Raw genomic sequence first — 26,460 nt, 5'->3', positions numbered from 1 at the left:
TTTAATTAACTGCGAATGGTCAATGCTTTCCTATGGGATGCGGATATGTGGATTTCACGTGCGGGTGAACCGAGCGGATTTGATGAATATAATTTCCCAGTGGACATGAGGCCTAAGTGTACACACTCTTCCACATGGCAACATTTCACCCCACTAAGTTTTAAGCCTTAGTAGTATCCCCCCAAAAGTATTAGAAACAAACCTTTTGTGCAGAATCTTTATTGGATTTTCCTCCTTGATTTTCCAACGACAGTTCCTCAAGCTCTCTCAGAATATCATCTGGACTACAAAAGAATGAGAGAATCTTGTTAATTCCATGGTGACCCCTGGGACCCCAACAGATGCTGAAAAAGAAGGGAGCACAGTCCTTTGCTTAATGCTGCATCTGCTTCACTGTTTTACCCTGCACAGCAGCACCCGTGCCATCTGCTATACAGAGAACTCAAGCATGGCTCCATTGAACTGTACATTCAGTGGCTGGCAGCACTGCTGTGCATCATGGTTGGGGTCTCAGAGGTTGAACCTTCTATCCTAAAGTGATAGCATATCCTAGAAATATGCCATGACTTTATAAGATGGGAAAATCCCTTTAGTTCTCTATTAAAATCTCTGCATATTCATAGGACACTATTTCCATAGACATTAAACTGAAGATAAAGTTAAGTTCCTGGTAATGCCATGATGGAAACAAATGGATTGAAAAACAGCTTGCACCAATTAAAAAATATTATTAGTAGACCAGCTTAAAGAGAATCTGTCACCTACCTTTAGCCCTATAAGCTACGTTTATAGGCTGAAAGTAGGTGACCTGCTGAGTCCGGGGATGTAAGTTTTATACTTACCTTCTCAGTCGTTCCCCTGATGTTAGCGCTGGAATCTGCCGTTCAATGCATTGAGCCCTACTGTTAAGTAGTCCGCCCATTCTAATTTTATAATGGACGGACTACTTAACAATGCTGCTCAATGCAGTGAGTGAGTGGTGGCTTCCAGCACTGACTCCGGGGGAAAGTATGTATAAAGGCCCTTTTACATGCAACAATTATCGGTCAAAATTCGTCCAAATGGCCGAAAATGACTGATCGTTACATGTAAATGCGGGCATTGTGCAGTTTTTGTTTGAAGGATGGATTTAAGTTCACATAAAATCCATCGTTCAGCTGCTGAAAGACTGAGAAAATACATTCCATTTGAATGTATTTCGTTCATCTTTTAATAGACTGCAGGATGTTCTCCCCGCGGCACGTTTACACGAGCCGCCAGGAGAACAATGGAATGTGGCGGCAGCAGTTTACACAGCTAGGCGTGTTTAGACACATGCTGGGCTCTGGGTGAAAACCTGACAAAATGCCCGCTCTCCGGAATACCTTTCCAAGTTTCAGTCTAGAAACTTCACTACTTAAACTATTTTCAGATCCACCGATATGAATATTGCAACCTGCACTTAATTTCATACTTTTCTTGTAAGGCCTTGTCCATCCAAGTAATACATGCAGCATGCGAATTCTGGATATTGCTGTCTTCATTATCTCCCATATCAGAATTATTTTATTCCTGTACATCATCCTTCTGTTACCGCCCATGAGGGACATCTTCATGTATACATGAGGCTAAAAAGAGCGTGTAAGATCTCTCCTCTCAGAAGGTGCCTGTGTGATCTCGCCCCACAGATTCTGCTGTAGGTTCTCCCCTCTCTCTCACTACATAGCTTGTGTAATCTCTCCCCCTGCGGACTCTGGGTCCTCTTTCTTCTCTAATAGTTTTCTCTGCCAGTACAACTTCCTCCCCTCCCTGCTGTTCTATCTATCAGGAGGGAGGGGTAGAGTCACACAACCAGGAGGAGTGTGCTGCCAGATGTATGCCAGTTTCAGCAGTAAAGTCAGCCTTGTGAAGGACTTGCACAAATCCTACCGCAGCAAAATGAAAGTGTGATGAAATATAGTTTGAAGGGGTATTCTTACCTTGGTCCCACCACTCTTACTGCTGGCTGCCACACCTAGTCTCCAAGAGGTGGTCCGGTGTTACAGAGAAAGCCAAGCTCCCTGTGCTACACAATTTTCATAAACTCATAGAAGTGAATGGGAGTTACGTAAGTAGCACAGCATTCCCTTCTGTGGGAGTTATGCAAACTACATAGCAAAAGGAGCCCAGCTGTTTCCGTAAAACTCAGTCAGCTCTTACAACCTAGATGCAGAAAGCCAGTGGGAGGAAAATGGCATGACTGAGGTGGGAACACCCCATTAATTTTGTATTTAGATGGCAAATGAACAGTAAAAAAAAATAAAACAAAATAAAACAAAATAAAAAAAATATCAGTGCAAAAGTGTTGACACTTTAAAGCGGTTGCACCAGGATTAGCACAAGCTATTCCTTATCCACAGGATAGGGGGATAAACTTGCTGATCATTGGAGGGCTTAAAGGGGTTGTCCCGCGAAACAAAGTGGGGTTATACACTTCTGTATGGCCATATTAATGCACTTTGTAATGTACATCGTGCATTAATTATGAGCCAAACAGAAGTTATTCACTTACCTGTTCCGTTGCTAGTGTCCCCGTCTCCATGGTGCCGTCTAATCGCCCGATTAGACGCGCTTGCGCAGTCCGGTCTTCTCCTTTGCTGAATGGGGCCGCTCGTGCCGGAGAGCAGCTCCTCGTAGCTCCGCCCCGTCACGTGTGCCGATTCCAGCCAATCAGGAGGCTGGAATCGGCAATGGACCGCACAGAAGCTCTGCGGTCCACCGAGGGTGAAGATCCCGGCGGCCATCTTCACAAGGTAAGTATGAAGACGCCGGACCGCGGGGATTCGGGTAAGTACTATCTGGTTTGTTTTTTTTATCCCTGCATCGGGTTTGTCTCGCGCCGAACGGAGGGGCTATTGAAAAAAAACAAAAAACGTTTCAGCGCGGGACAACCCCTTTAAGATCAGGGGGTCCATTGTTTCCCTCTTCCCCCTTTTTAAGCTTACTGTCAGCGTAACCACAGAAAAACAACATGTAGCCATCAAGGAATCAATGAATAGGAGCAATTAATAACATTCTTTAATTGCTTTCACTGACTAGTTATATCAATACACTCTTCAGAATTCAACACCTTACTGGTGAGAACACCCTAACAGAAGACACTAGTCTGACACGGTTACAGCATAACACAAAAAGCATATAATATAATGAAACTCACTCAAAATCTTGTCTTTTCTTGGCAGTCTTCTTTTTCGCTTTACCCTTTGGCTCTTTGGAAGCTCCAGCTCCCTCTATCTCTGCAGCGAGGGCGTCGAGGTCAACATCGTCCTTACCACTGAAGAAAACAAAAAAACATTTTTTTAGTATGAGATTCGTATTCAACTTCCTTTGGTTTTTGGGGGTCACGAAATAAAAATGGATTACTGTGATTTATATAGAAATTAGCATACACAACATATTATGAAACATGGAAAACTAGGAAACAGTATCACACAAATGTACTATTACTTGAATAAGAAGGATAATTACGGTGTTCTACCAATAGAAGAAAGTCAAGAACACAAGGCAAGAACGGAAATGGATAGGAAGTTAAGAGAAGACTCATGAACCAAGGGGAAAACGGAAGAGAAATAAGAAAAATGTGTCACCTAAGCTAAAACCACTCAAAAAAGCAGGGAGCACAACGATCGCCGTCCCAGCAAATGCACTGCATAAGCAAGCAAATGCAAAATGTAAATGAATCAAATCTGCTCCCTGGAAGAGGACAAGTAGCATCACGGTACATACAAGGGGGAAGAAGCATTTCTGGCCACAGGTAACATAGGCAAGTTCAGATGCAGCCCACTGATTCGCGCCACCGGCAGACAAAAACGACGTGCCTTTTATCAATTTACTACCAAAACTAATCACACAAGGGGAGCAGCTGCCTGATAACTTCTAGTTGACTTTCACAGTATTTTGTATCTACATTTTTAAGCCTAAACTAGAAAGAGAACCTAAACACACTAGATATATATATACACACACATATACACACACTTTTCCTGGTTTTGAGAATCAAACAATCTTTGTAACAGAACAGCCACTAACAAGACAACATCAGTATAAAATAGTACAGAAAAAGAGATAATATGAAGCAATAGCTAACAAAACATGCAACAAAGTGTGTGGAATTAAATAAATTCAAGTAATGTACAGACAAAAACAGACAACTCCTCCATTCGATCCACGAGCAAAACTTTGTGCAAGGACGGCATTTCTTCCACTGCTAGTCAGGAGCTGACGATGAAGCCCTGCCTCTCTTTATATAGCAATTCCAGAAGGTTGCAAGTGATTGAATCAGAAAGGGAACTTCCCAAACTCAGCAAAAATTGCTTTTCCATGCTGTCACTAAAAAATACACACAGATTTAAAAGGGTTTTCTGAGACCCCCACAAATTTAAACGGAACCTGTCACGTGTCCAAAGCACCATAAACTAAGACGGGGAGGAGGTGGGGTGTTGTTCTCACATGAATGGATTGTAATTGCGGAATCTGTGACTGCCGTCCATGTGGAGGATCTGTGGCAACACGCAGACATTGAAAGGCATGAAATTTCGATTTTTCCTTCAAACTCACGGGTACAAATTACGATCTATTTTGTAGGACAATTTGTATTTTTCAATGGTACTGTTTAAATGTACCATATAAAGTATTGACAAACTTTTAAAAGTGGAATGAAATGAAAAAAAAATTCAGACAACTTCCAATAACTTTATTCTATCGGTCAGGGCTTAGCTGGAGGTAACGCCCCTGCCACGGCCCTAGCTGCTGATTGGCAGAATTGGAGTCCGGTAGAGAAAACAGTGACAGCGGAGCAGGGAGCACAGTGCATCGGGAGAGGACACGGGAGGCTACCGGGGACTGTCAAGCCGCCGCGCGGATCAAGCCATGCATCCATCGATAGAAGCACACCGGTGAGCACAGTGACAGCAGAGACATAGCAGGACATGGGGAGAGCGGAGATGGGAGGGTGCCGGGGACTGTGACAGCGGGGTGGGTAGTGGGTCGGGAGCACAGATAGCACACTCACACCAGCAGGGTCGGCAAGGGAGATGAGTAGCAAAGGGGAGATGCCAGTTGAGATAGGATACTGTCAGGAGCGGGAATAGGAGACCAGCGGGTAAAGTGACAGCCTGCATCAGCCAATAACCTCCTGTAGGCGTCAACTGGCCGTACCCTCTATCTCAACCCGGCTAAGCCGTCTCCATCCATACTTCCGGTGGAGACATAATGCACCAGTACAATTACTACAATACTTTTTTATTTATCCGTCAACATAGTTGTGTGAGGGCTCATTTTTTGTGGGTCGTCCTGTAGCTTCTATTGGTACCATTTTGGAGTAAATACGATTTTCTCATTGCTTTTTATTACATTTTTTCTTGGAAAGGGGGTGACCAAAAAAAAATGCAGTTCTTTATTTTTCTGCTGACGAGGTTCACCGTGCAGGGTAAAAAATATGTTGCTTTGATAGATCAGACTTTTCATGTATGCAGCGATAGCAAATATGGGTTTTTGTTATAAATATGGAAAAGTGTTTTTTTTAAACTTGTTTTATTAAAAAAAAAAGTTTTTTCAACTCATTTTTAAGTTTTTGGGGTTTTTTAAAGTTCCCATGAGCAGACAATAACTAGCGATACTTTGATCGCTCCTGCAGTATGATATAATAGCATTACAATATACCGCAATCTGACAGGCAATCTATCAAGCCATGCTATGGGCATGGCTTGATAATCAATCTGCGATGGCAGCCATTGGGCAATTTAGGTTCCCAGGTACCATGGTAACCCGCAATCTTATCGCGGGCATTTAAATTTTGCAATCAGAATTGATTGTGGCATTGAAAGAGCAAACAGCTCTGATGAGCGGTGTGGCTTATCGGAGCTATTGAAGGCAGGTGTTGGTTGTAAGAAACAGCCAGAATCCGCATTGTATGGAGCGGAATAAACCCGCAATCCCTCCCCTCCCCATACAAACCCCAAACCCACAGGACATAACTGTATATCCTGTACCATTAAGACCGCTTTCTCACGAGCAACGAAAATCAGACAGCGCTTGAAAAACACTGCGTTTTAGTGCATGTCTGAGAAGCCACATTGAAATCAATGGTAGCATTTGGCAGTGTTTAGCGCTTAAATCTATTCCTTCCTTTATCTCATCCACACTGTGGTTCCCTAGGATTTTACCACTTCTTACATAACCCTGTTGCCACTGCTACTCTCAATAAGGCCAACTGCCCTTCCACCAGGTAGCTCCTGTGATATTCTGGCCCGCTTCCGCTCTTCTCCCTTGGTCTATTTTCTCTTGCCACTAGTTTTCCTTATGGCCCATTTCCACGTAACGATTATCACTCAACAATTATTTAAACGAACAAATCTGAGCGACAATTGTTCAGTGTAAACATGAAAAAAAAACTTTAAAAAATGCGCTCACTATTCATTCGCAGCTGTTTATCTGGATAGGGAATAACTTGATATCCTGGTACAATTGCTTTAAACGCTTATGTCTGTATGCAATAATTTTATAGAAACAAGTATTACCGTAAAGTCTAACTATATGTACAACTAATTAATAAAGGAAAAAGTAAAAAACATTTCTTCCAACTGAGTTTTAGGCCTCATGTCCACGGGGAAAATCAGATCCGCTGCAGATTCTCCATGGAGAATCTGCAGCGGGTCCCTCCTGCCCCGCGGACATGAGCGCTGAAAATAACAATAAATAAGAATAAACTCACCTCCCATCCGCTCCGTTTCTTCTCTTCGCTGCGGCGTCATCTTCTGTGCGTCGCGGCCGGATCTTCTTTCTTCGGCTCGGCGGATGCGCATGATGACGTCGGTGACGTGCCCCGCGCATGCGCCGTCCCGAAGAAAAAAAGATCCGGCCGCGACGGAGAGAAGATGGCGCCGCCCGAAGAGAAGAAACGGAGCGTGTGAGTAAATCCCGATTTTTGTCTCCCGCGGATCCGGACGGCTTCCATAGGCTTCAATAGAAGCCCGCGGGAGCCGTCCCCGCGGGAGACCCGCATGAAAATGGAGCATGGTCCAGATTTTTTCATGCTCCATTTTTTTTAAAATCCTTTTTATTGACCATCCGCGGGTATTTATCTACCCCGCGGGTGGTCAATGCATCCCTATGGGGTGCGGATCCGCGGGCAGGAGAAGAGTTAAAATCCGCTGCGGATTTTAATTCTTATTTTGCCCGTGGACATGAGCCCTAAGAGGTGTATTCCCATCTGGTAAAGTAGTGGCTTATTGCTAGGATAAGCCACAGTTTTGTGATCTGACCTCTGGGACAGCCATTAAGGCTGATATTGAAGGGACGGTGCTGCCCTGCTTCCCCTTCACTATTTTCCCCTGCAGAACATCACTCCCAGTTGCTCAAATTGAGACACAATATAGTTCGCCCCCTAATGGTGGTAAGGGCACCTTGTTCAGAGAAGGACATTTAAAAGCAGCATTTCATTTGTTTTCCATAACAAACATAATTCTACAAAAATAGCTGTCTACATTGGAGAGCAATAAAGTTCTGTAACTGGCTTGTTGCTATACTATGGCTCACATAAAATAGCCTATTGATATACGATACAGGTACAGACTTGTCCACAACACAAGGGCAGACTTGTTTATACAGATTTTCTCTTTTTTTCTCCCAATATGTCACCCTGCATGCAGCTAGTAGGAAACATTACAAGCGCAGCGTCAGCAGAACCCCAACAGCCCGGATAGGAATGATGAGGTCATGACTATTCCAACAAAGATTACAAAGGAACACTTAGCTGCACTAACAATCCAGCAACTTGTCAGCGTCACACAGCGTCTGCCAATTGGTGACAACTCCCTAATCTAGCAACATATTACCGAGTAACACTCTGGCACCCCTACTGTAATGTGCCGTTAGGGATTAGCTATAACACAGCCCACATTATAGAAATAAAAGGCATATATGAGAAGGTAGATGTAGTACGCCCCGGGCGCAACATACTAGATTGTGGTGCAAAAGCAGCATGTACCCTACTGATGCCATCCATTACAATAATCTATGTTAAGGAAATACATGTTCACACTGTCGTATGCCCCACGTAACCATATCGGTTTCTCTATTCCATTTGTGAAGCAGAGAAACGGAAATAAAAACGGAATTAAATGTTCGGTGGGTTTTCATTAAAGGGGTTCTGACATCAAAAAAAAAAAATTGTACTCGCCTTGCCTGGCCCGATCGCCAGGCATGTCCCCTCCAGCCGGCATCTTCTTCTGTGCCTTTAAAGCAGAGCAGGAGCGGTCAAAAAGAGCGCTTCCTGGCTCTGCTCCGTCCGTCAGGCACTTCTGAGGTGAACGGACGGACCGCCCACAGCAAGCACGTCACAAGCAGTGCTTGCCGTGGGCGGTCCGTCCGTCCGGCTGAACTCCGGAGTGCTGCGCATGCGCAGTGGAGACGCAGCCCGTCCTGACTCCTGTCAGAGGGCACCTCTCCACTGCGCATGCGAGCGATCCCGGAGCGGCGCGACTCGTGCAGACAGAAGAGGAGGAACAGCGCCTGCCGTGAGATGACCCCCCCGATGTCAACAACAACAGAAGAACAGGTAAGTATTATGTTTTTATGCTTTAGCAGCCATTAAACCATGGGTTCCCTGGGTCCATTAGGCAGACCAGGGAACAATGGCTGCTAAAGCATAAAAACATTATTTGTGTCAGAACCCCTTTAATAACAAAAATATTTCAGTTTATTCCAGTTTGGTTCCGTTTTTGCACTATTAGTTCCATCTGGAAAAAAAACTGAACCAAATCCGGAATATTTAATGTTTTTAACGGAAACCCAATGGGGGGGGGGGGGGATATTTAATTTCATTTTTATTTGTCTCTCTGCTTCACAAATGAAACAGCAAAATGACTAACTGGGGCTAAGGGCAGTGTGAACAAGCCCTAAGCGTGGATACTGGATGGCAAGAAAATGTATCACTTTTGTATTCTAAGAAATTGGAATCCTTGGTAACATTCAGTGTACACAGCTGGACACCTCTGTAAAGGTAATCTCTATGTAACACATGATGGGTATTAAAAGGCAAAGGTCACCAGAACAGATCCACACAAGTACATGTCTAAGACCTCCGTAACACTGTGCATGGACAATGACATAGTATTCTTCTAGGGCAATTAGAAGAGAGGGTTAAGCTGCAGGTGCCCAACTCACCAATCATGGGGGTCCTCTCAATATGACTGGCAAAGCAACACCAACCAGTTCACTTTTGGCCATAGAGATCTGTAACAGGCTTGTTTAGTTGGTAGTTACCAAAGACATGACCAACATTTATTAAAGGGGTTGTCCCGCGAAAGCAAGTGGGGGTATACACTTCTGTATGGCCATATTAATGCACTTTGTAATGTACATCGTGCATTAATTATGAGCCATACAGAAGTTATTCACTTACCTGTTCCGTTGCTAGCGTCCTCGTCTCCATGGTGCCATCTAATTTCAGCGTCTAATCGCCCGATTAGACGCGCTTGCGCAGTCCGGTCTTCTCCCTGGTGAATGGGGCCGCTCGTGCCGGAGAGCTGGTCCTCGTAGCTCCGTCCCCGTCACGTGTGCCGATTCCAGCCAATCAGGAGGCTGGAATCGGCAATGGACCGCACAGAGCCCACGGTGCACCATGGGAGAAGACCCGCGGTGCATCGTGAGTGAAGATCCCGGCGGCCATCTTGGTAAGGTAAGTAAGAAGTCGCCGCAGCGCGGGGATTCGGGCAAGTACTAAACGTTTTTTTTTTAACCCATGCATTGGGTTTGTCTCGTGCCGAACGGGGGGCCTATTGAATTTTAAAAAAACCCGTTTCGGCGCGGGACAACCCCTTTAAGACCAGTGTTTGATACTAAAGGGAGGGGGGCAGGGTGGTTGGAGTAAACTGCTCCAAACCTATTAAGAAGTGAATGGCTCAATAAATGTGATGTAGTTTGGAGTGCCCTAAGGTCAGAAACAGCTTCTGTGAGACGGGGCTCACACGAACGGGTCCGATTTTGGATACGGAAGGCCTGCAGTGGATTCCAGCTGTGAGCCCGGCCGGCGACCATAAGGACCCGAATTGTACCGTATTGCGGATGACCGAGGCAGCTCGCCGGCAATCATGTGCAGTACACTTTCTTTATAGTGTTTGTATTTCCTGCGCCGTCACTAAGCAATGATGTGGGTATCTGCAACCTATACAACAATTTGTATCCGCAAGTGTAAGTGAAAAATGGATTTTACATGCCTTTCAATGAGTGTGTTTTGCTGTGAATCCGGATGTCAATCGTAGATTTCGCTATAGGAATCCGCCCGTGTGAGACTGGCCTGACGAAAAGATTGGTTCCAAAATCTGTACAGCTTTCTGATATCAGTAGTAATATTTGGAAAAGCTGGAGATCATATCCAGTCCAGAAACAAAAATATTGATAAATTCCCCCCTTAGGGCTCCTGTCCATGGGCGATTATGTATTGCGTTACCCATGGCCAACGCAGTGCACGTTACCTATAGCGTTGCTATGGAAAGCGCAGCCCTCTGTCCACGAGCGGAGAGTCAAAGCGATTCTCCGCTTGCGGGACTTAAGTCGCATGTCGCGATTCTCCGCGGTGAGCCCATCTGTCAGATAGGCTCACTGCAGAGAACGGAGAGGCCTCTCCCCTGCTCCCAGGCAGCAGAATATTGCTAGCGACATCCCATCTCACCCGTGGACAGGGGGCCCTAGGCATACGGCAGGGCTCAATGCACAGCACCTATATGGCAGGATGTGTAGACTGCACTCTAGCACACAGCAGTACAGCCCCGCAGGGTGCCACGTGTGCGGAGAGATTATATATGGCATCCGAAAGAACACTGCTTATAAAATTAAGGGATCACTCCCAGTGATTGGTGAGGCGGCGCTGGGCAGGAAGATCTGGCAAGTTATTATATGCTGCAAAAGTCTTTCTAGAGTTGTGCAAATTTTTTAAAAACAGCATTTTGCGAGAAAAACACATGGCATCCCTGCCCATGCGTGAAAAATCATGTTTCAATAAGAGAGAAAAAAAGTGCTTGCATGAAAATCACATCTGCATGCGAGTCTAATGTGAATTCTTTTTTTTACTCCCATAGTAAATAATGGTTTAAATTGCCCCCCCCCCCCCCCCCAAAAAAAGACATACTGTGATTTTTCTAATCGCCCATGTAAATACAACCATTACAAATAATGGGTTATTACAAGAAACGAGTTCTGCGGGTCTTGCAATCGTGTTTTTCTCGTCAGTGTAAATATGGCCTAATATGCATAGAAAAAGACGCAAGGGGAGTATTGAATGAAGATCTTATTAATCACACCCCTTTCGGATGTGGCTGCAGCTAACAGTACGTTATTTAGTATGTTACAGCTACTGGAATCCCATCTACACTGCTCGGCACTGCCGTACACTGTCTTCCATGAAGCTGTTTTAGCTGTGTGCTACAGAGAGTTAGGAAGCAGAAGCTAGTATCTTGTCGATGTACAGCCTACAGAAGACATCAGAGCAGCAGGCTCCTCTCACCAGCTCAGAGTACACACGCAGTAACTTATTCTGAAGTCACCTGGGAATGCAGGTACCGTATATACTGGCGTATAAGACGACTTTTGAACCCCGAAAAATCTGCTCTGAAGTCGGGGGTCGTCTTATACGCCGGTAATACAAAAAAAAGAAAGTGTCAAAAAAAAAAAAAAATCATTACTCACCTCCCCCGGCGTTCTGTGGCGCTGCTGCAGGCTGTCGCTCCCTCCTGGTCCCTGGCAGAGCATTGCTTTCTGGACCCAGGGCTTGAAATCCCCGCCTCCAGAAAGCTAATACTGTGATTAGCTAACACACGTGCCTTCAGCCAATCACAGCCATTCAATGACATCATTGAATGGCTGTGATTGGCTGAAGGCACGTGTGTTTTCTGGAGGCGGGGGATTTCAAGCCCTGCGTCCAGAAAGCAATGCTCTGCCAGGGACCAGGAGGGAGCGACAGCCTGCAGCAGTGCCGCAGAACGCCGGGGGAGGTGAGTAATGCTTTTTTTTTTTTTTGCTCCGCTGTATTCCCGGCGTATAAGGTGAAAGTTGGGGGGGTCGTCTTATACGCCCCGTCGCCTTATACGCCGGTATATACGGTAAGTAATACACTAAAAAGGATATTGTATTGGCTGCAGTGTGAGCCATTAATAGGAGCCAGGTAAAATCCAGGTCATAAATCGCACGCAGTCTTGTCTGGCCTGTTTTCCCAGTTATTAAATAACTACTTATATCTAAGACATATTACTACCTGGTGACAGAAATAACCATGACAGGATGGTTACAAACGTTCTGTCGTCTTGAATGCAGGCGCTAGTCCCTGCTGACAAATTACCATAAACAATTACTACAATAGACGGAGTAGTATGTCACTACCTCCACAAAAGAAATAGTAAATTAGTTTGTGAATTTATTCTAGGATAGCAACTTATGATCACTCAGAAACCTGAGAATGGTCACATGACCGGGAGCCTACGGATCAGCGCAGCCAAAGCCTGCATGTGAAACCACAGCTGAATCATTATTTATAACTGCGGATGCCAAATCCTGAGAAGCAATGCCCAGCGGTAAAGGGAAGAGACTGATGAATGTAAGGACTACTACTAATATAGTATAATGCACACCAAATGCAAGAATTCATGCTCCTTTTTAGTCATGTGACAAAGCTGGCTGTTCCCACCCAAAAAATCTAAACTGATGTTCCCAGGCCTGGCTTCCCTATAGATGGCCATTCACCTTCCATCACCTGGCATTCAATCGGCCAACAGCTGTTCCTCCGAACTGACCCATATACATGCATGTTCTAAAGGTGGGCATGGAAACAAGTCACTACCAGGCACCTCCGGCAGCTGCTTATCTCCCTTGAGAACAAGGTTTAGAGCATGTAAAAATCCAACACACCAGACTATTTTTTTTTTCCAACAGACCTCTACCGTTGGGTGCAATTTGAGACCCCCCAGATGCATTAAATGGGTTGTCCAAGATTTTTTTAATTTGCAGGCCAAGTAAAGCTGGGTTTACACGGGACAGAATTGCTGCAGAATTTCCGTGTGGTAAATCCGCCCGCGGCTTATAATCCAGAGATTACCCAGCCACGTAGACAAGATTTAGCAAAAATCTCGTTCACACAGGGCGGCCAATCCGTTGCAGCAAAGCCAGGCAGAAACGGACATGGGGCGCAGAATTTAATTCTGCGGCATTTTTTATTTTTTTTTGTCGGCTGCAGCCTCACCCCTCTCTATAGGGAGAGAAAACCTCAGCGGAATGCCGGCGGCCGAACTGCTCCAAAACCTGCGGCTTTTCGGTGCGGCCAAGCCGCGATATTTCCGTCCTCTGAGAACCCAACCTTAGAGAACAAAAGATGCTCTAGTCAGCCGTCCCAGGCTCCTCCTGCCAGTGCTGTGTATACAGGCGGCAGCCTGCTGATGGGATATGACAGGCTGCTGCAGGCAATCATGAGGCTCAGCACATGACCACAGGTCTGGGATGGGCTGCTGCAACATGTAAACGGCAGGGAAGAAGAGGGTGCAGCACTGGAGATGTAGAGACCTAGGACAGGCGAGTGTAGGATCTGTCCTTATTAGGGTAAACCTGTGAACTGGTCAGCCAGTAATGCTAGAATTGTCAGGTTTGGGGGTTCTCCAAGGTGTATGGCCACCTTAAGTATGCGCCCCGCATATTACACGTGTATTTTTTAGGCACGTAATATGAAGTGCTAGAAGCCCACAGAAGGAATTTTTCCTGCATCCATGAAAAAAAGACAAAACGTGGCATGTTCTATTTTGGTGGGTAATATACACCAATAAAGGCTATGGGGATTTCACATACACTGCAAATACACCTTTACATGCATATTTGTCGTGTACTGCGGATATTATGTGCGTGTGATACATGGGGCAACCCAGCCATGTAGGAGTCATCCCTATACGGTCCCAAGCCCAGATAAATGGGAGGATAGGGAAAGACCTGGTGACCTACCCTGTAAAAATTTTGTCTTGGAAACCCTATGAAAGAGCTCTCAATTGATTCAGATATGATATCCAATGGCAGACCCCCAGGCCAAAGGATTCTCTAAGTGCCACTGGGGATGAGCAAGGTCCGAGTACAAGTTTCCTCATCATGCAACTGGGGGAAAGCCCTGGGGAAGCTCTCATGGGACCCGGGACAGGTGCATACAGCGCGCCCGTGTATGTTCTACTGTCAGATGCTCCAGCGGTTTAGCACAAGCTTGCCTTGCAGATGCAGTTGGAACGGAGCTTGGAGTGATGGGGGCGACACTGCGCCAGCCTTCTGCCGCCCGCCGAGTGACAGCGCTGTACTACACAATAGAGGAGCGATCTGTCCCTCCGTGTGACGCAGGTGGGGTCATGCTCCGTGGTTTGGGCGGCATGAACTTGGTAACAAGTTCCCTTCAAGACCCTTAGAAGCTGCATGCAGCTGCTCATTTCACTAGGGCCGCCCTCACACAGACGTTTTTGTACGGTGTTGCGCTAAACGCTGTACGAGGCTCCCATTCATTTCAATGGGGCTGCTCACACAGGGCTGAAAACGCAGTGTTGAAAAACGCAGTGTTTTTGGAAACGCCATGTGTGAGAGGCCTTAGGCCGCCTGCACACGGGCGGAAATCCCGCGGCGGGATTTCCCGCGGGATTTCCGCCACTGAAAGTCTGCATAGGAGTGCATTACAATACGCACTCCTATGCAGACAGCCGCGGTTTGGCCGCGCGAAATCTCGCGCGGCAAACAAACCGCGACGTGTCCTATTTTTGTGCGGGGCTCACACTCACCCGGCCGCTGGCTCCGGACTGCGCATGCGCCGGCTGCGCCGCAGCCGGCACATGAAAGAGCTGGGGCCGCCAGGCGCGGGAGAGTACGCGCTCGTCACTGCAGGCTCTCGGGTCGGGTCCCGCGGCGAGAATTCTCGCTGCCGGATCCGACCCGCTCGTCTGCAGGCAGCCTTAGGCTAGTTTGACACAGGCGATGGGGGGGGGGGGCTGCAAAAATAAATAAATCATTGGAAAATCATGTCTTTGTTTCAGCGATTTTTTTGAGCAGCAGCGATGATTTTCCTTGAGAACACTCTCACATTGATGCCATCCGGGATAAAATTGCGCATCTTTTTTGTCACAAAACTCATTATGACTTTCTAACGTTAAAAACACTTGAATATTAATCTGTACTGCGGACGGTCCGCACGGCTCGCCATCAGACCTGTGCAGTATGGATTTTTTTTTAAAACTGCTTTTCCTGCAAAACCCACAGGCCGCCCACAACATCAACTGTGGCTGTGCCGCAAATCGGATGACTTCCATTGACATCAATGGAAACCGTCCGTGTGGGAACCACAGGAAAATGGAGCATTTTGCGATTTTTCATCCGCTCGTGCAGGGAGAATCATTTTTCCATAGCGTGCTATGGGGGGGTTATTGCTGTGTAATCCGGAGGCAGACGCCTGCTCTGAATTCAAGTGAATGGACAATGTGCTTGTAATACCAGGCTAGGCCAGTGCACAATGTATGGCACCACTGTGGCCAACTGAACAACTGATCCACAGGGGGCTCAGCTATTGATCACCTATCCTGAGGAAAGCTCATCAATAATTTAAGGGATGGAAACCTTTTTAAGTAAACTGGAAACCATCACATTATAGGAGAAGCGCCTCATAACCTGAGGAACCGTTTATACAAATGTCAGGTAGGTGCTCCTGGGGGGGGGGGGGGAGGGGGGCCGTGTCACAGGTAGGTGCTCCTGGGGGGAAGGGGGGCCGTGTCACAGGTAGGTGCTCCTGGGGGGATGGGGGCCGTGTCACAGGTAGGTGCTCCTGGGGGGATGGGGGCCGTGTCACAGGTAGGTGCTCCTGGGGGGATGGGGGCGTGTCACAGGTAGGTGCTCCTGGGGGGATGGGGGCGTGTCACAGGTAGGTGCTCCTGGGGGGATGGGGGCGTGTCACAGGTAGGTGCTCCTGGGGGGATGGGGGCCGTGTCACAGGTAGGTGCTCCTGGGGGGATGGGGGCCGTGTCACAGGTAGGTGCTCCTGGGGGGATGGGGGCCGTGTCACAGGTAGGTGCTCCTGGGGGGATGGGGGCCGTGTCACAGGTAGGTGCTCCTGGGGGGATGGGGGCGTGTCACAGGTAGGTGCTCCTGGGGGGATGGGGGCGTGTCACAGGTAGGTGCTCCTGGGGGGATGGGGGCCGTGTCACAGGTAGGTGCTCCTGTAGGGCGGTGTCACAAAGCCATTTGTGAGAATGCTTGCTGTCAGGTAGTATGGAACTACTAGCTGGGTTTCTGTCACACTTTTTTCTCAGTTTTGGTGCATTTTGGGGGATCCATGACATTTTTTCATAGACTTTTCTATAAACCCTTCTTTAGGAAAACACATCAAAACGTGAGAAGGGAAGAAAAACTGACGCCTGGAGCAGCACCGTTGGAAAACAAAACAAAAAACATGAAATGTGACTTATTAAAAAATGTTATAAGGCAAGAAACCCCAGTTTCTGCGGACCTCACACAGCCCCGGACTGGCTGCTAGCAGAGAACAACAGCCTGCAGTCACGTGCTCAGCACTCCGAGACGTCTGCGGGAAATTTCAACTAAAATTGAGGTTCTGAACCCGCCGTGTGCGCGGCCTCCGCCAGGGGTAATGCCGGCCTCACGTCCTCCATGCACCTCCCCTCTAGCAGCCGTCACCTCTAGGCCTCTGTCCCACCACGGGGCACCAGGCCTCGCCCGCTAGTTACCTCTCCTCTGCCTTGCCCTTCTTCTTGCCCATGGTGCCCGTGTCAGTGGAGCTCTATCACCTCGTTGCATATGGTGCCCACAAGCTGCTGGCTGGTACCTTCTTCCGCGCGTGCGCAAGCCCTTACTCCCCGGCGCACTGTCCAGAGTAACTGCTTGCGTACAGCCAATAGCGAGAGACGTCGGAACGCTGATGACGTCAGCTCGAACGGAAAGAGAATCTCCTACGCTACCAGCGTAGTGTCGGTGATGTCGTGAGAATTACTGGCTTGTCATACATTGTTATTGGTGTATGCAATGTTCTTTGAACTGGTCGCCGCTGTAGGCACGTTATGGTTTTTCATGTTTTCCGTATATTCTGACACTTGTACGCACTATGCCAGAACTCAAAATGGTGGCCAATAGACGTCGTGACGTTTTACGCAAGAAGCACGTAACTGACGTTAGCAGGGCGCCTGTGTAACAATTCCGGTACGGACACTGGTTGTCCTGACAGTGGTCGCTGTTAGTGGGCGTGGCCTTGTCAAAGCGAGAGAGGAGAAGCGGCAGGTAGGTAATGTGCGGGGTGTACAGACCCCTTCTCTATAAGCTCACGGCTACCGAGGCCTGTACGTCAGGGAGCCACTGCCTGCGGGGGCCGCAGCGGCCATCATTGTGCCTCCTCCCTGCAGTGATGCGGCTGTGGCTGCCCGTCTCCGTGCAGTGTAGCCTCCTCTACTGGGCGGTTATACCGTGCAGCCGGCTCCTGCAGGGGGCTCCGTGCGCCCCCTCCATACAGAGTGCCTATGGGCAGCAGGAGGCCGCGGTTATGTGTGGCAGCCTGCATTGTGTGACTGTAGTGCTCAGCAGTAGCTGCCATTAAAGGCCTTGTCTGGCTATTTTTTCAACTAATGGGTGCATGTATGCTAAAATAACCAAACCAGCAGGACTTACTCGTCCTCCGCCCCCCCGCGGCCCGCTGATCTTTGTTGTGGCAGCCACTCAGATACCATGGTGGTCAGCTGCCGTTCTGCTGGGAGCCATCATGCCAGGAGAATGGCACCTGGCCTCTGATTAGTCAGGCAGTAGCCATTCCACAGCAAAGACTAGGAGGGCCATGTGCCTGCAGTGCTGGATTGTTGGGCAGAGGATGGGTGAAGGCCCATTTACACGCAAAGATAATCTTTCAAACAACTGAAAGATTTAGTGATCTATTTGCAGAAAGTGTTAATGGCCATTAACACTTTATCATCTTTATTTGTATGTAAAAGGGCCCCCATGAGCTTTTAGCAGAGCCCAGCATGTGATTAATCACACGCCCAGCTGTGGGCACATCTGTATTGTTCTTATCCTGGCTCCCAACAGGTTACAATGTTATCTGCCGACACCCGCGGAGATAACAGCCTGTGGTCTACTGATAGATAACGCAAACTACTTTACCTCTCCGTAGTAGAAGGATAGATTTTAAGTTCACTTTAAATTCATCGTTCAAACAAAAAGTGCCGATGCGTTTACATGTAACGATTATGGCTCATTATCGGTCGTTTAAAGGAATTTTGAACGACAATCATTACGTGTAAAAGGGCCTTAAGTGCTGCTGGTTTTGTTTAACATGCGTGCACCTATAACTAAAAAGTGGTCAGAAGGGCCATTATCTCTGCCCTTCACAGGTCTCTGCTGAGCGCAGGGGCACTGTATGTCAGTGAATGTTTTTCTCAGCCTGATGGCTGGTGAGGAGCCACATGGTGACGCCTCCCGAGGGGCCACAACTACAGTACCTGATTAATTCTTATATAACGGCTGCCGCCTAAAAACCGGAAAGGAAAAGTCAGAGAAGAAAAGATATAAAAAAAAGTAACCCAGTATGTCACGGGGGGGAAAAAAACGCCCTTAAAAACAATTTTGGTAGCTGTAGAAAACAAAATAGAGCAGTATGAGTAAAATCCCTAAAAAGTGTCTGGCCTTTAGGACCGAAGCACCCTGGTCCTTAAGGGGTTTAAATGTGCATCAGATTTTTACAAGGTGTATTTCATATCATGTGAACAAAGCCTTTGAGTTGAAGCTGCTTTGTTTTCCAGTTCAGCGCATTGTGAGCACTGTGGGCTAATGCACACGGGCGGATTCTTGCTGCAGAACCCAGAGCGGGCATCCACGTCCAGATTCCATAGCAATAACCCTCCATAGCATGCAATGCAAAAAAGATTCTTCCAGCACACGAGCGGAATCCAAATGCGGTTTCAAATAATGGATGAAAAATCACAGCATGCTCCATTTTCCTGTTGTTCCTGAATGGACCGCTTCCATTGAAGTCAATGGAAACCGTCAAACGCGCGGGATGTCCACAATTGGCATTGCGGATGACCCACGGTAAAAACAGGAGATTTAAAAAAAATTAAAAATCTGTACTGCACATGTCCGATGGTAAGCCATGCGGACCAACCATAGTACAGAAAAACTGGAAGATGAGAGGTCCATGCAGACGACGATGCCTGCACACACAGGCACGCAGTCACGGCCGGATTCCATGTGGGATTCCCCACGTGGAATCTGTGCGTACCGTGTGCATTAGGCCTTTCTTTAGTTGTGTGTTTTTGTTTTTGTGCTTTCTAAATAAGATATTCTTTTGCAGACTTTAGCAACTTACAGTAAAAATGGCAGCCGACATGTTTACCAAAGTTATGGAGAATCAGTTACTGCAGACCGCCAAGCTGATGGAGGAACAGTTAGATGCCGAACTAGAAAAGCTAGATAAGATTGATGAAGATGAAATGGAGCTTCTCAAAGAAAAGCGACTGGAGGCGTTAAAGAAATCACAGCAGCAAAAACAGGTAATGTGAACTTACTGCACTGTACAATATGTAAAGGGGTTGTCTAGTTGCAAACTATTGATTGCCTATGTGCAGGATGGGCCATCAGTAGTAGATCAGGAGCGGAGCATGTAACTCCCTTACTGGGGATGAAGATTCTTTAATGACGTCACCGTCATGTGATCAGGGGTGGAGCATGTAAGTCGTTTACAAACTCACTCACTCATGCACGGACAGACAGGTGGTCGTGAGTATTTTGATTGAAGCCATGCCAAAGGCTGTAGGGCAGAAAATGTATGCCCCTTGCTTCTTGTATAGTGAAAAAACTGTATCCTTATAAGTGGTGCCAAATCTAATGCTTATGGTCTTTTTTGACTGTTCCTTATTTGTTCAGGAATGGCTATCTAAAGGCCACGGAGAATACAGAGAAATACCCAGTGAAAGAGAATTCTTCCAGGAAGTGAAGGAAAGTAAAAATGTGGTCTGCCATTTTTACAAAGATTCCACTTTCAGGTATTGAAAATGACTTCTGCCTTTCCTGATGTTATAGTAGTGTTTTCTATAATTTCACTCAAAAACCAGAGAAATTGAAGGGATTGTAACACTTGTGTTTTTTGTTTTTTTTAACTGATGAAAACCTGATGGTGAAACCGTTTCAATTTTCTAATTCTATTGTTTGTAAATGACTAAGGGCTCATTTCCACGGCCAAATGCGTACAACGCTGTGTGAGTCGGCTGTAGATGTGTATGGCAGTGTATCTCACGCAGGCTGTCGTGTGCAGCGTGACTACCTGTGTTCTCTATATATAGGTGTTAACTTTCAGTATAATCCTGCCTGTGATGATAATGGTATGACTGCTGAAAAACTCTCTCTACAGAGCAGGATATGTCAGGCTGTTATTAGGCTTAGTGGTCAATGTGAAAACTGCGAGATTTTAGTTGGTTTTTTTTTGTGTTTAAATATGAATCGTAATATTGAAAATAAGCAAAATCACTGAAAAATTCTTAAACTATGTTTAACATAAAAATTTGATTCATGTAATATAATTTTTGCATTCTGGTATACGGTTTCATTTTCTACTCCTTTTTTAAAATATCTATTAAAGGGAATCTGTTAGCATTTTTATGCTGCCCTCTTTTAATAGTTGAGCCATATTTACATGCAGTATTTTGGGAGAAGCTTGCATTTTATTAGTAGCAGCCAGACATAGAGGACTAGTCTTTGATATGCATGAGCTGTGGCTAGCCCCGCCGACCCTGTTTCAGCCACTGATTGATGGCTGTCTTCCTATTACTGTGCATGGAAAGACCACTGTCAATCACTAGGCTGCAGTGGATGTGGTTAGCCCTGCTCATGGGGGCCTCCTGCTAGATGCGGACTCTGTAACATGCAGTGCAAACTGCAGGCATGATGTTATAGAGCAGGAGGAGCTGAGCAGATTGTTATATAGTTTCATGGGGACTTAGTATAACTTGTGGTTTATTCACTTATATCTCTGCTCATTTTGAACTTAGAGGTCCAGTGGGCGGTCCTGGCAGTGATTAACAACTATTTTTATATACAGAGTCATACATAGGACCGCCCATTGGACTGTTCAGCTCAGAATGTACAGAGATATAAATGAATAAAGCACAAGTTCTACTAAATCTTCCCCATCTTCCTCGCTCCTCCGGCTCTATAATGTTACGCCTGCAGTTTGCACAATAAGTTCTTTTTTTAATCTTTCTTTCTATTCATTCCATGTTTCTTATTTGGTAATTCCCACCTGTATGTCACCTAATATCTTTGTCACTTTAGACCCACAAGATTCTTGTGAGGATGCCAAACGATGATTACCAGGTTATTGCTCAATGTTCCTTCTCTCGTTTAGGTGTAAGATCCTGGACAAACATCTGGCATTACTGGCCAAGAAGCATATCGAAACAAAATTCCTGAAACTGAATGTCGAGAAAGCGCCCTTCTTATGTGAACGACTGCGCATTAAAGTCATCCCAACCCTTGCACTGGTGAAGGATGGAAAAACAAGAGATTATGTTGTTGGTTTTACTGATTTGGGCAATACAGATGAGTTCACTACAGAGACCTTGGAATGGAGACTTGGCTGTGCCGACATAATTAACTACAGGTTGGAAATTTTTCAAAGTTACTGAGATGCTTCTTGTACGTGCAGACTTCATTTCTACATTCATTTAGTTTTTAATTGATTGTCACAGTGTACAATAAGCTGTATATATACTCTTACTATTAAGTTAGTGCAGAGTTGAGTTGGACTTAAAAGCACAGTATAAGGCCTCATGTCCATGGGCGAGTTGGATTTCGCCCGCGGAGCCTACCCTGCCCGCAGCCACTTTGTTTTGAACTCCTGCTTTCCCACGGATCCGTGGCACGTCTGCAGTGTCAGCTGCGGGTGTGCCGTGGATTGGACGGCTTCCATTGACTTCAGTGGAAGCCGTCAGTTCGGGGTCCGCACAAAAATGGAGCATGCTGCAATTTGTTTTCCAGACCAGAAAGTCCGCAAAACAAATCCACATGCTTTAATTAATTTGCGTTACGCCCATGCATCCCTATTGACAGCTTGATTTGTGGATCTCCTGTGCGGATTTCGCAAAGCAAATCCACCCGTGGACCCAAGGCCTAAAAGCTGCACGTTAATAGCATAATAGAAACAAGGTGGGCATTCTTTAAAGGAAATCTGTCAGCAGCTCTATGCAGAATAAACCCACATACAGCTGCAGAACAATAAAGTGCAGCTCGTTTTAGATCATATCTTGTATTATTGTCTGAAGCCAGCATAATTAGAAAAATATACTTTCCCTGTTGCAGGTAAATGATGTCTGAGCTGCCCACACTTAACTCAATAACTAGAGATGAGCGAACGTACTCGGTAAGGCCGATTTCGCAATCGAGCACCACGATTTTCGAGTACTTCACTACTCGGGTGAAAAGTACTCGGGGGCGCTGTGGGTGAGCAGAGGGGAGTGGGGGGGGGAGAGAGAGAGAGCTCCAACCTGTTCCGCGCTGCTACCCCCCGCTCCACCACGCCATGCCCCGCCCCACAGCGCACCCGAGTAGTGAAGTACTCGAAAATCGCGGTGCTCGATTGCAAAATCGGCCTTACCCAGTACGTTCGCTCATCTCTATCAATAACCCAACCATTCTCTGGCTAAGTGACGTGGCTGACATTTCCTATATCATCCACGGGACGATCTCTCGCACACCGCAGCTGGTGCATGTGCAGAAGTGTGAGTTGAATCTGCCTACAATAAGGCCATACAATCTATGTATGTGTTGATCTTCAGTAACGCAGCTCATGTGTGTGATTTGGATTGCTCTATGAATGTCGTAGGAGATGACCTCCACATAACTCAGCCAGAGAAGAGCCAGGATATTGAGCGAAGTGCGGGCAGCAGAGACAGCCTGGGTCCATCCACCAGACCACTCGGATGCCATTTACATGCAGCTTTGGAAAGTGTAAAAGTCTGTTTTTGATGGTATGCTGGCTTCAGGCAACATTACAAGATATGATTTGGAAATAGATGTACTTTATTGTTTTGCAGCTGTATGTGGGTTAGCCTGCTCAGAACTGCTGACAGGTTCCCTTTAATAGGAGTGAGTGTTTGAGCATTTAAAGGGTTGTTTGGGTTTGAATTATTACTGACCTATATGATTGATTGTAGTCTGCCATTCTATACCTCTGGCGATTTAGCAATTATCTGGCCCACAATCTGTGTGTGTGGACCTAGAAGCTAACAGTTCTGTACATGTTTAAGCAGCTCGGATTGGTAATATGGGCATGGCTGCCATTGAATTGAATGGGAGCTGTGCTTGCAATACCAACCCATGCTGCTGCACTACAGATAGCTGTCTGTTTTCTGCTCTATCCGCAATGACGGTGGACCCAGTGGACAGCTGATTGGCGGGGAACTTGAGCAGCATACCCTGACAATAAGCTATGGATGACCTATCCTGAGGATAGGTCATCAATAGAAATATCCTGGACAACCCCTTTTAATGGGTTTCCTGAGATTGGAAAAGAGGATCTGTTTTTGTTGGTTGAAACAGCATTAGATGTTGTGTCTGCTATTGTAGCTCAACTTTCTTCAAGATTTGCGCTGTTTCTGGGGAGAAAGTTAACCCTGTATGCAAATAAAAAGGAATGAAAAGTAGGATTTTCTTAAAGTTTTTTTCTTTATCTATTTTGGGTTTAAGTTTGCATGGAGCAGGATTAGGAGCCGATTCCACTCTAAGAACAGTGGATACTGGCTATCTTTGTCAGCTAATACCCGCTCACGTTAAACGCTGATCGCAGTAGTAAACCCTTTAACTGCCTCGATTTGTGTACAAGGGTCCAAAATGGTCCCCTGCAATGAAATGGCAAGGGCTGTTTTATTGCCATCGCAACTTGGGCCTTTCTTAGGTCCCAAAGCTGCCATGACTGATTGCCTAGCAAGATATGCCTGTGGCATGTCTTGATAGACTGCCTGTTAAAACACAGCATAATGCAGTACTATGATTGCATTATACTGTATGAGCGATCAAATGGTCGCAAGTTCAAGTTCCCTATAGGAACTAAAACAAAAAGGGAAAAATAAGTAAAAAGGAGATTACAGACTGAATCGTAAGATGGATTTAAGCATTTAGCCTAGGTCATTAAAGAATAACTACAGAGACCTCAACTTTGTTTTATCTGTTTTATTTATTTTTTATTATTCTAGTGGAAATCTTATGGAACCTCCTTTTCAGAGTCAGAAGAAATATGGCTCTCAGTTCACAAAGCTGGAAAAGAAAACTATACGAGGAAAGAAATATGATTCGGACTCTGATGACGACTAGACGTACAGCTTTATGTTCCTCTTGGTGACTGAGCCTTCTTTCTATGCCACATTATTTTTCATCCCTTCAGGCTACATTCACACGGGCCAGAATCTCAGGCGTTGCAAGATGCACTGAATATGATCCCCATTCTTTTGAAAGAATTTATTAACATAAGCAATTTATTGATTGTTTTCTTATTTCTCCTCGCAGCAATGCTACGAGGATAAAAATTGCAGCATGTTCTATCTTTTGGCATGCTGTGAGATGTGCATGCGAGTGCAATGTTCCCCATTGAAATCAATGGGAAACACTTGTGATCCTTTGTGTGTTTCACACGCGCTTGAGGACCGCAATTGCACAGTAGTGAAGTGAGGTTTTTGAATGAAAAACGCCTTGCATATGTGTAAAAAACGCATGTTGGCAAGCGCAATATTGCGCCGGGTTTCTTGGCCCGATATTGCGCTCGCCCATGTGAATGTAGTCTCGGAGGAATATAATATAATCATCCTTACAGCAGAAATGATCACACAAGCTAGGTTTGTTAGTTGAAAATGGCACTTGACAATTTTGCTCTGAATGCAGGACTTTTTTAACAAAGTTTTATAAACTCCGCTATTTATATATGGCAAACCTACAAGTCAGAGGAAGGGTCCCGTCATAGGTTACAGAATCTGTATTTCAGTACACGTGCTGTAAAACTTGTTTCCTGATTTACAATTAAGAGATTTAGAGGGTCTAAGTTATTACATTCATTAGTTCAGCACCTAAGTCAAGTAAATCGTTTAAAGATGTTGTGCAGGATTAGAAAAACTTGGCTACCTTTATCCAGAAACAGCACCATGCCTGTCCATGGTCAATGGTTGGTATTGCACCTTTGCTTTATTTGTGCATATGAGGCTTATTTGCATTACCAGCCACATTTCTGGAAGACGGCAGTCATGTTTTTGCGGTCCGGAAAAACCCTTTCAATAAAAGTTCTCCTAGTTGTTTGCGTCACTCTGCAATGTGTTTGCATATAGAATTAGGACTGGAGGGGGAGCTTTTTGTAGGCTTCAGCGTAAATACTTTTCTGTTACAGCTTACTTTCTGTACAAACCTTGGGGCCTTAATATAATGATTGATAATGCAATGCAAACCATTTTCATATCAGAATATTGGAACTTCTTTTTTAAGCTGACTAATAAAGATGAAATTGAAGAAACAGACGTTTCCTTGTGTGTGTTTATTCTTCTAACCATTACCAGGTCTGATAATAACTTTTTATCTGCATGGCACATTAGAGTTTAGTCATCCGAACCTGTCAGGCCACGTTTATGTATATTGGAGGGCAGCTCTATTTTCCCCCTAACGATGATGTTGGGGAAACGAAGGATTGGGGATTTTGAATTTCAGTGCCCGATTCTCAGTTTTTTGTTTTTTTTTAACCAAGAGAATAAGCCAGAGGCGTCTAGCTGTGGCTTAAAGAGAATATGTCATAAGTTCTAAGAGAATGTGAAGTCTGAGAATGTGCTTTTTATATTCACTCATCTTGCTGTCTCCTGTGGAAGTCAACTCTCGGTCAAACTACACAAACACAGAAATGATCGACTAAGCTGAACATCCATGCGTATGGTGGAGCCGGTGAAAACTGATGTTGGACAAACAATCGTTCATATGACAGTTGTTGAAGGTATATGAGTGCCTTTAAAGAAACTGGACCCACAGTAATCAAATGATAACACAATTATTTTAAGAAGGGGTAGTCTTTGTCTTTTAATGAAAACTTCCCATCATAGCGTACTGCAGAGTCGGAAGGGGTATAATCACTCCTTAAGGAGAGCACCTAGAAAGTGAGTGAGGAAACTTAAAGGGGTTGCCCCGCGAAAGCCTTCTTCGCCGACCAAAGCCGCCTTCTGCCTGGATTAGACGCACTTGCGCAGTCTGCCCTCTTCTGTCCCGCTCCGGCGTGCTCGCACCGCAGAGGTCTTCTTCGGAGCGGCCCCTTCAGCGGGACAGAAGAAGCAGACAGCGCAAGCACGTCTAATCCAGGCAGAAGAAGGCTTTGGTCGGCGCCATGGAAACGGGGACGCCAACACCGGAGGTGGTAAGTGTATAACTTCTGTATGG

At 45.9% G+C, this 26,460-nt stretch overlaps 2 protein-coding genes across 4 annotated transcripts in view; one reads left to right on the top strand and one right to left on the bottom strand.

Moving 5' to 3' along the window:
• Positions 1-16,907, bottom strand: part of EIF5B (eukaryotic translation initiation factor 5B) — a 59,907-nt gene extending 43,000 nt beyond the window's left edge. For both annotated transcript variants that reach the window (XM_066577107.1, XM_066577115.1), the window contains exons 1-3: positions 16,755-16,907; positions 3,176-3,292; positions 203-284 (exon numbers count right to left, since the gene is read on the bottom strand). In XM_066577107.1, coding sequence (XP_066433204.1) covers positions 203-284; positions 3,176-3,292; positions 16,755-16,786 — 231 coding nt within the window. In that variant the 5' untranslated portion in view covers positions 16,787-16,907. The remainder of the gene's footprint in view (positions 1-202; positions 285-3,175; positions 3,293-16,754) is intronic.
• A 48-nt stretch (positions 16,908-16,955) lies between these two features.
• On the top strand, positions 16,956-25,555 carry TXNDC9 (thioredoxin domain containing 9). Of its 2 annotated transcripts, none has more exons than XM_066577135.1 (5): positions 16,956-17,077; positions 19,361-19,559; positions 19,933-20,051; positions 21,410-21,664; positions 24,255-25,555. In XM_066577135.1, the coding sequence occupies exons 2-5, from the start codon at positions 19,383-19,385 to the stop codon at positions 24,370-24,372; spliced, it is 669 nt and encodes a 222-aa protein (XP_066433232.1). In that variant the 5' UTR covers positions 16,956-17,077; positions 19,361-19,382; the 3' UTR covers positions 24,373-25,555. The 2 variants fall into 2 exon arrangements, with proteins under 2 accessions (XP_066433232.1, XP_066433225.1); XM_066577128.1 differs by lacking the exon at positions 16,956-17,077 and adding an exon at positions 17,149-17,301.
• Positions 25,556-26,460: the final 905 nt, after the last annotated feature.

This window comes from Eleutherodactylus coqui, chromosome 1 (genome assembly GCF_035609145.1).
Source record: "Eleutherodactylus coqui strain aEleCoq1 chromosome 1, aEleCoq1.hap1, whole genome shotgun sequence".
In the NCBI taxonomy this organism is placed as follows: Eukaryota; Metazoa; Chordata; class Amphibia; order Anura; family Eleutherodactylidae; genus Eleutherodactylus; species Eleutherodactylus coqui.
The sequence above is the reverse complement of the archived record's forward strand: the minus strand, read 5'-3'. Positions and strand labels throughout refer to the sequence as shown.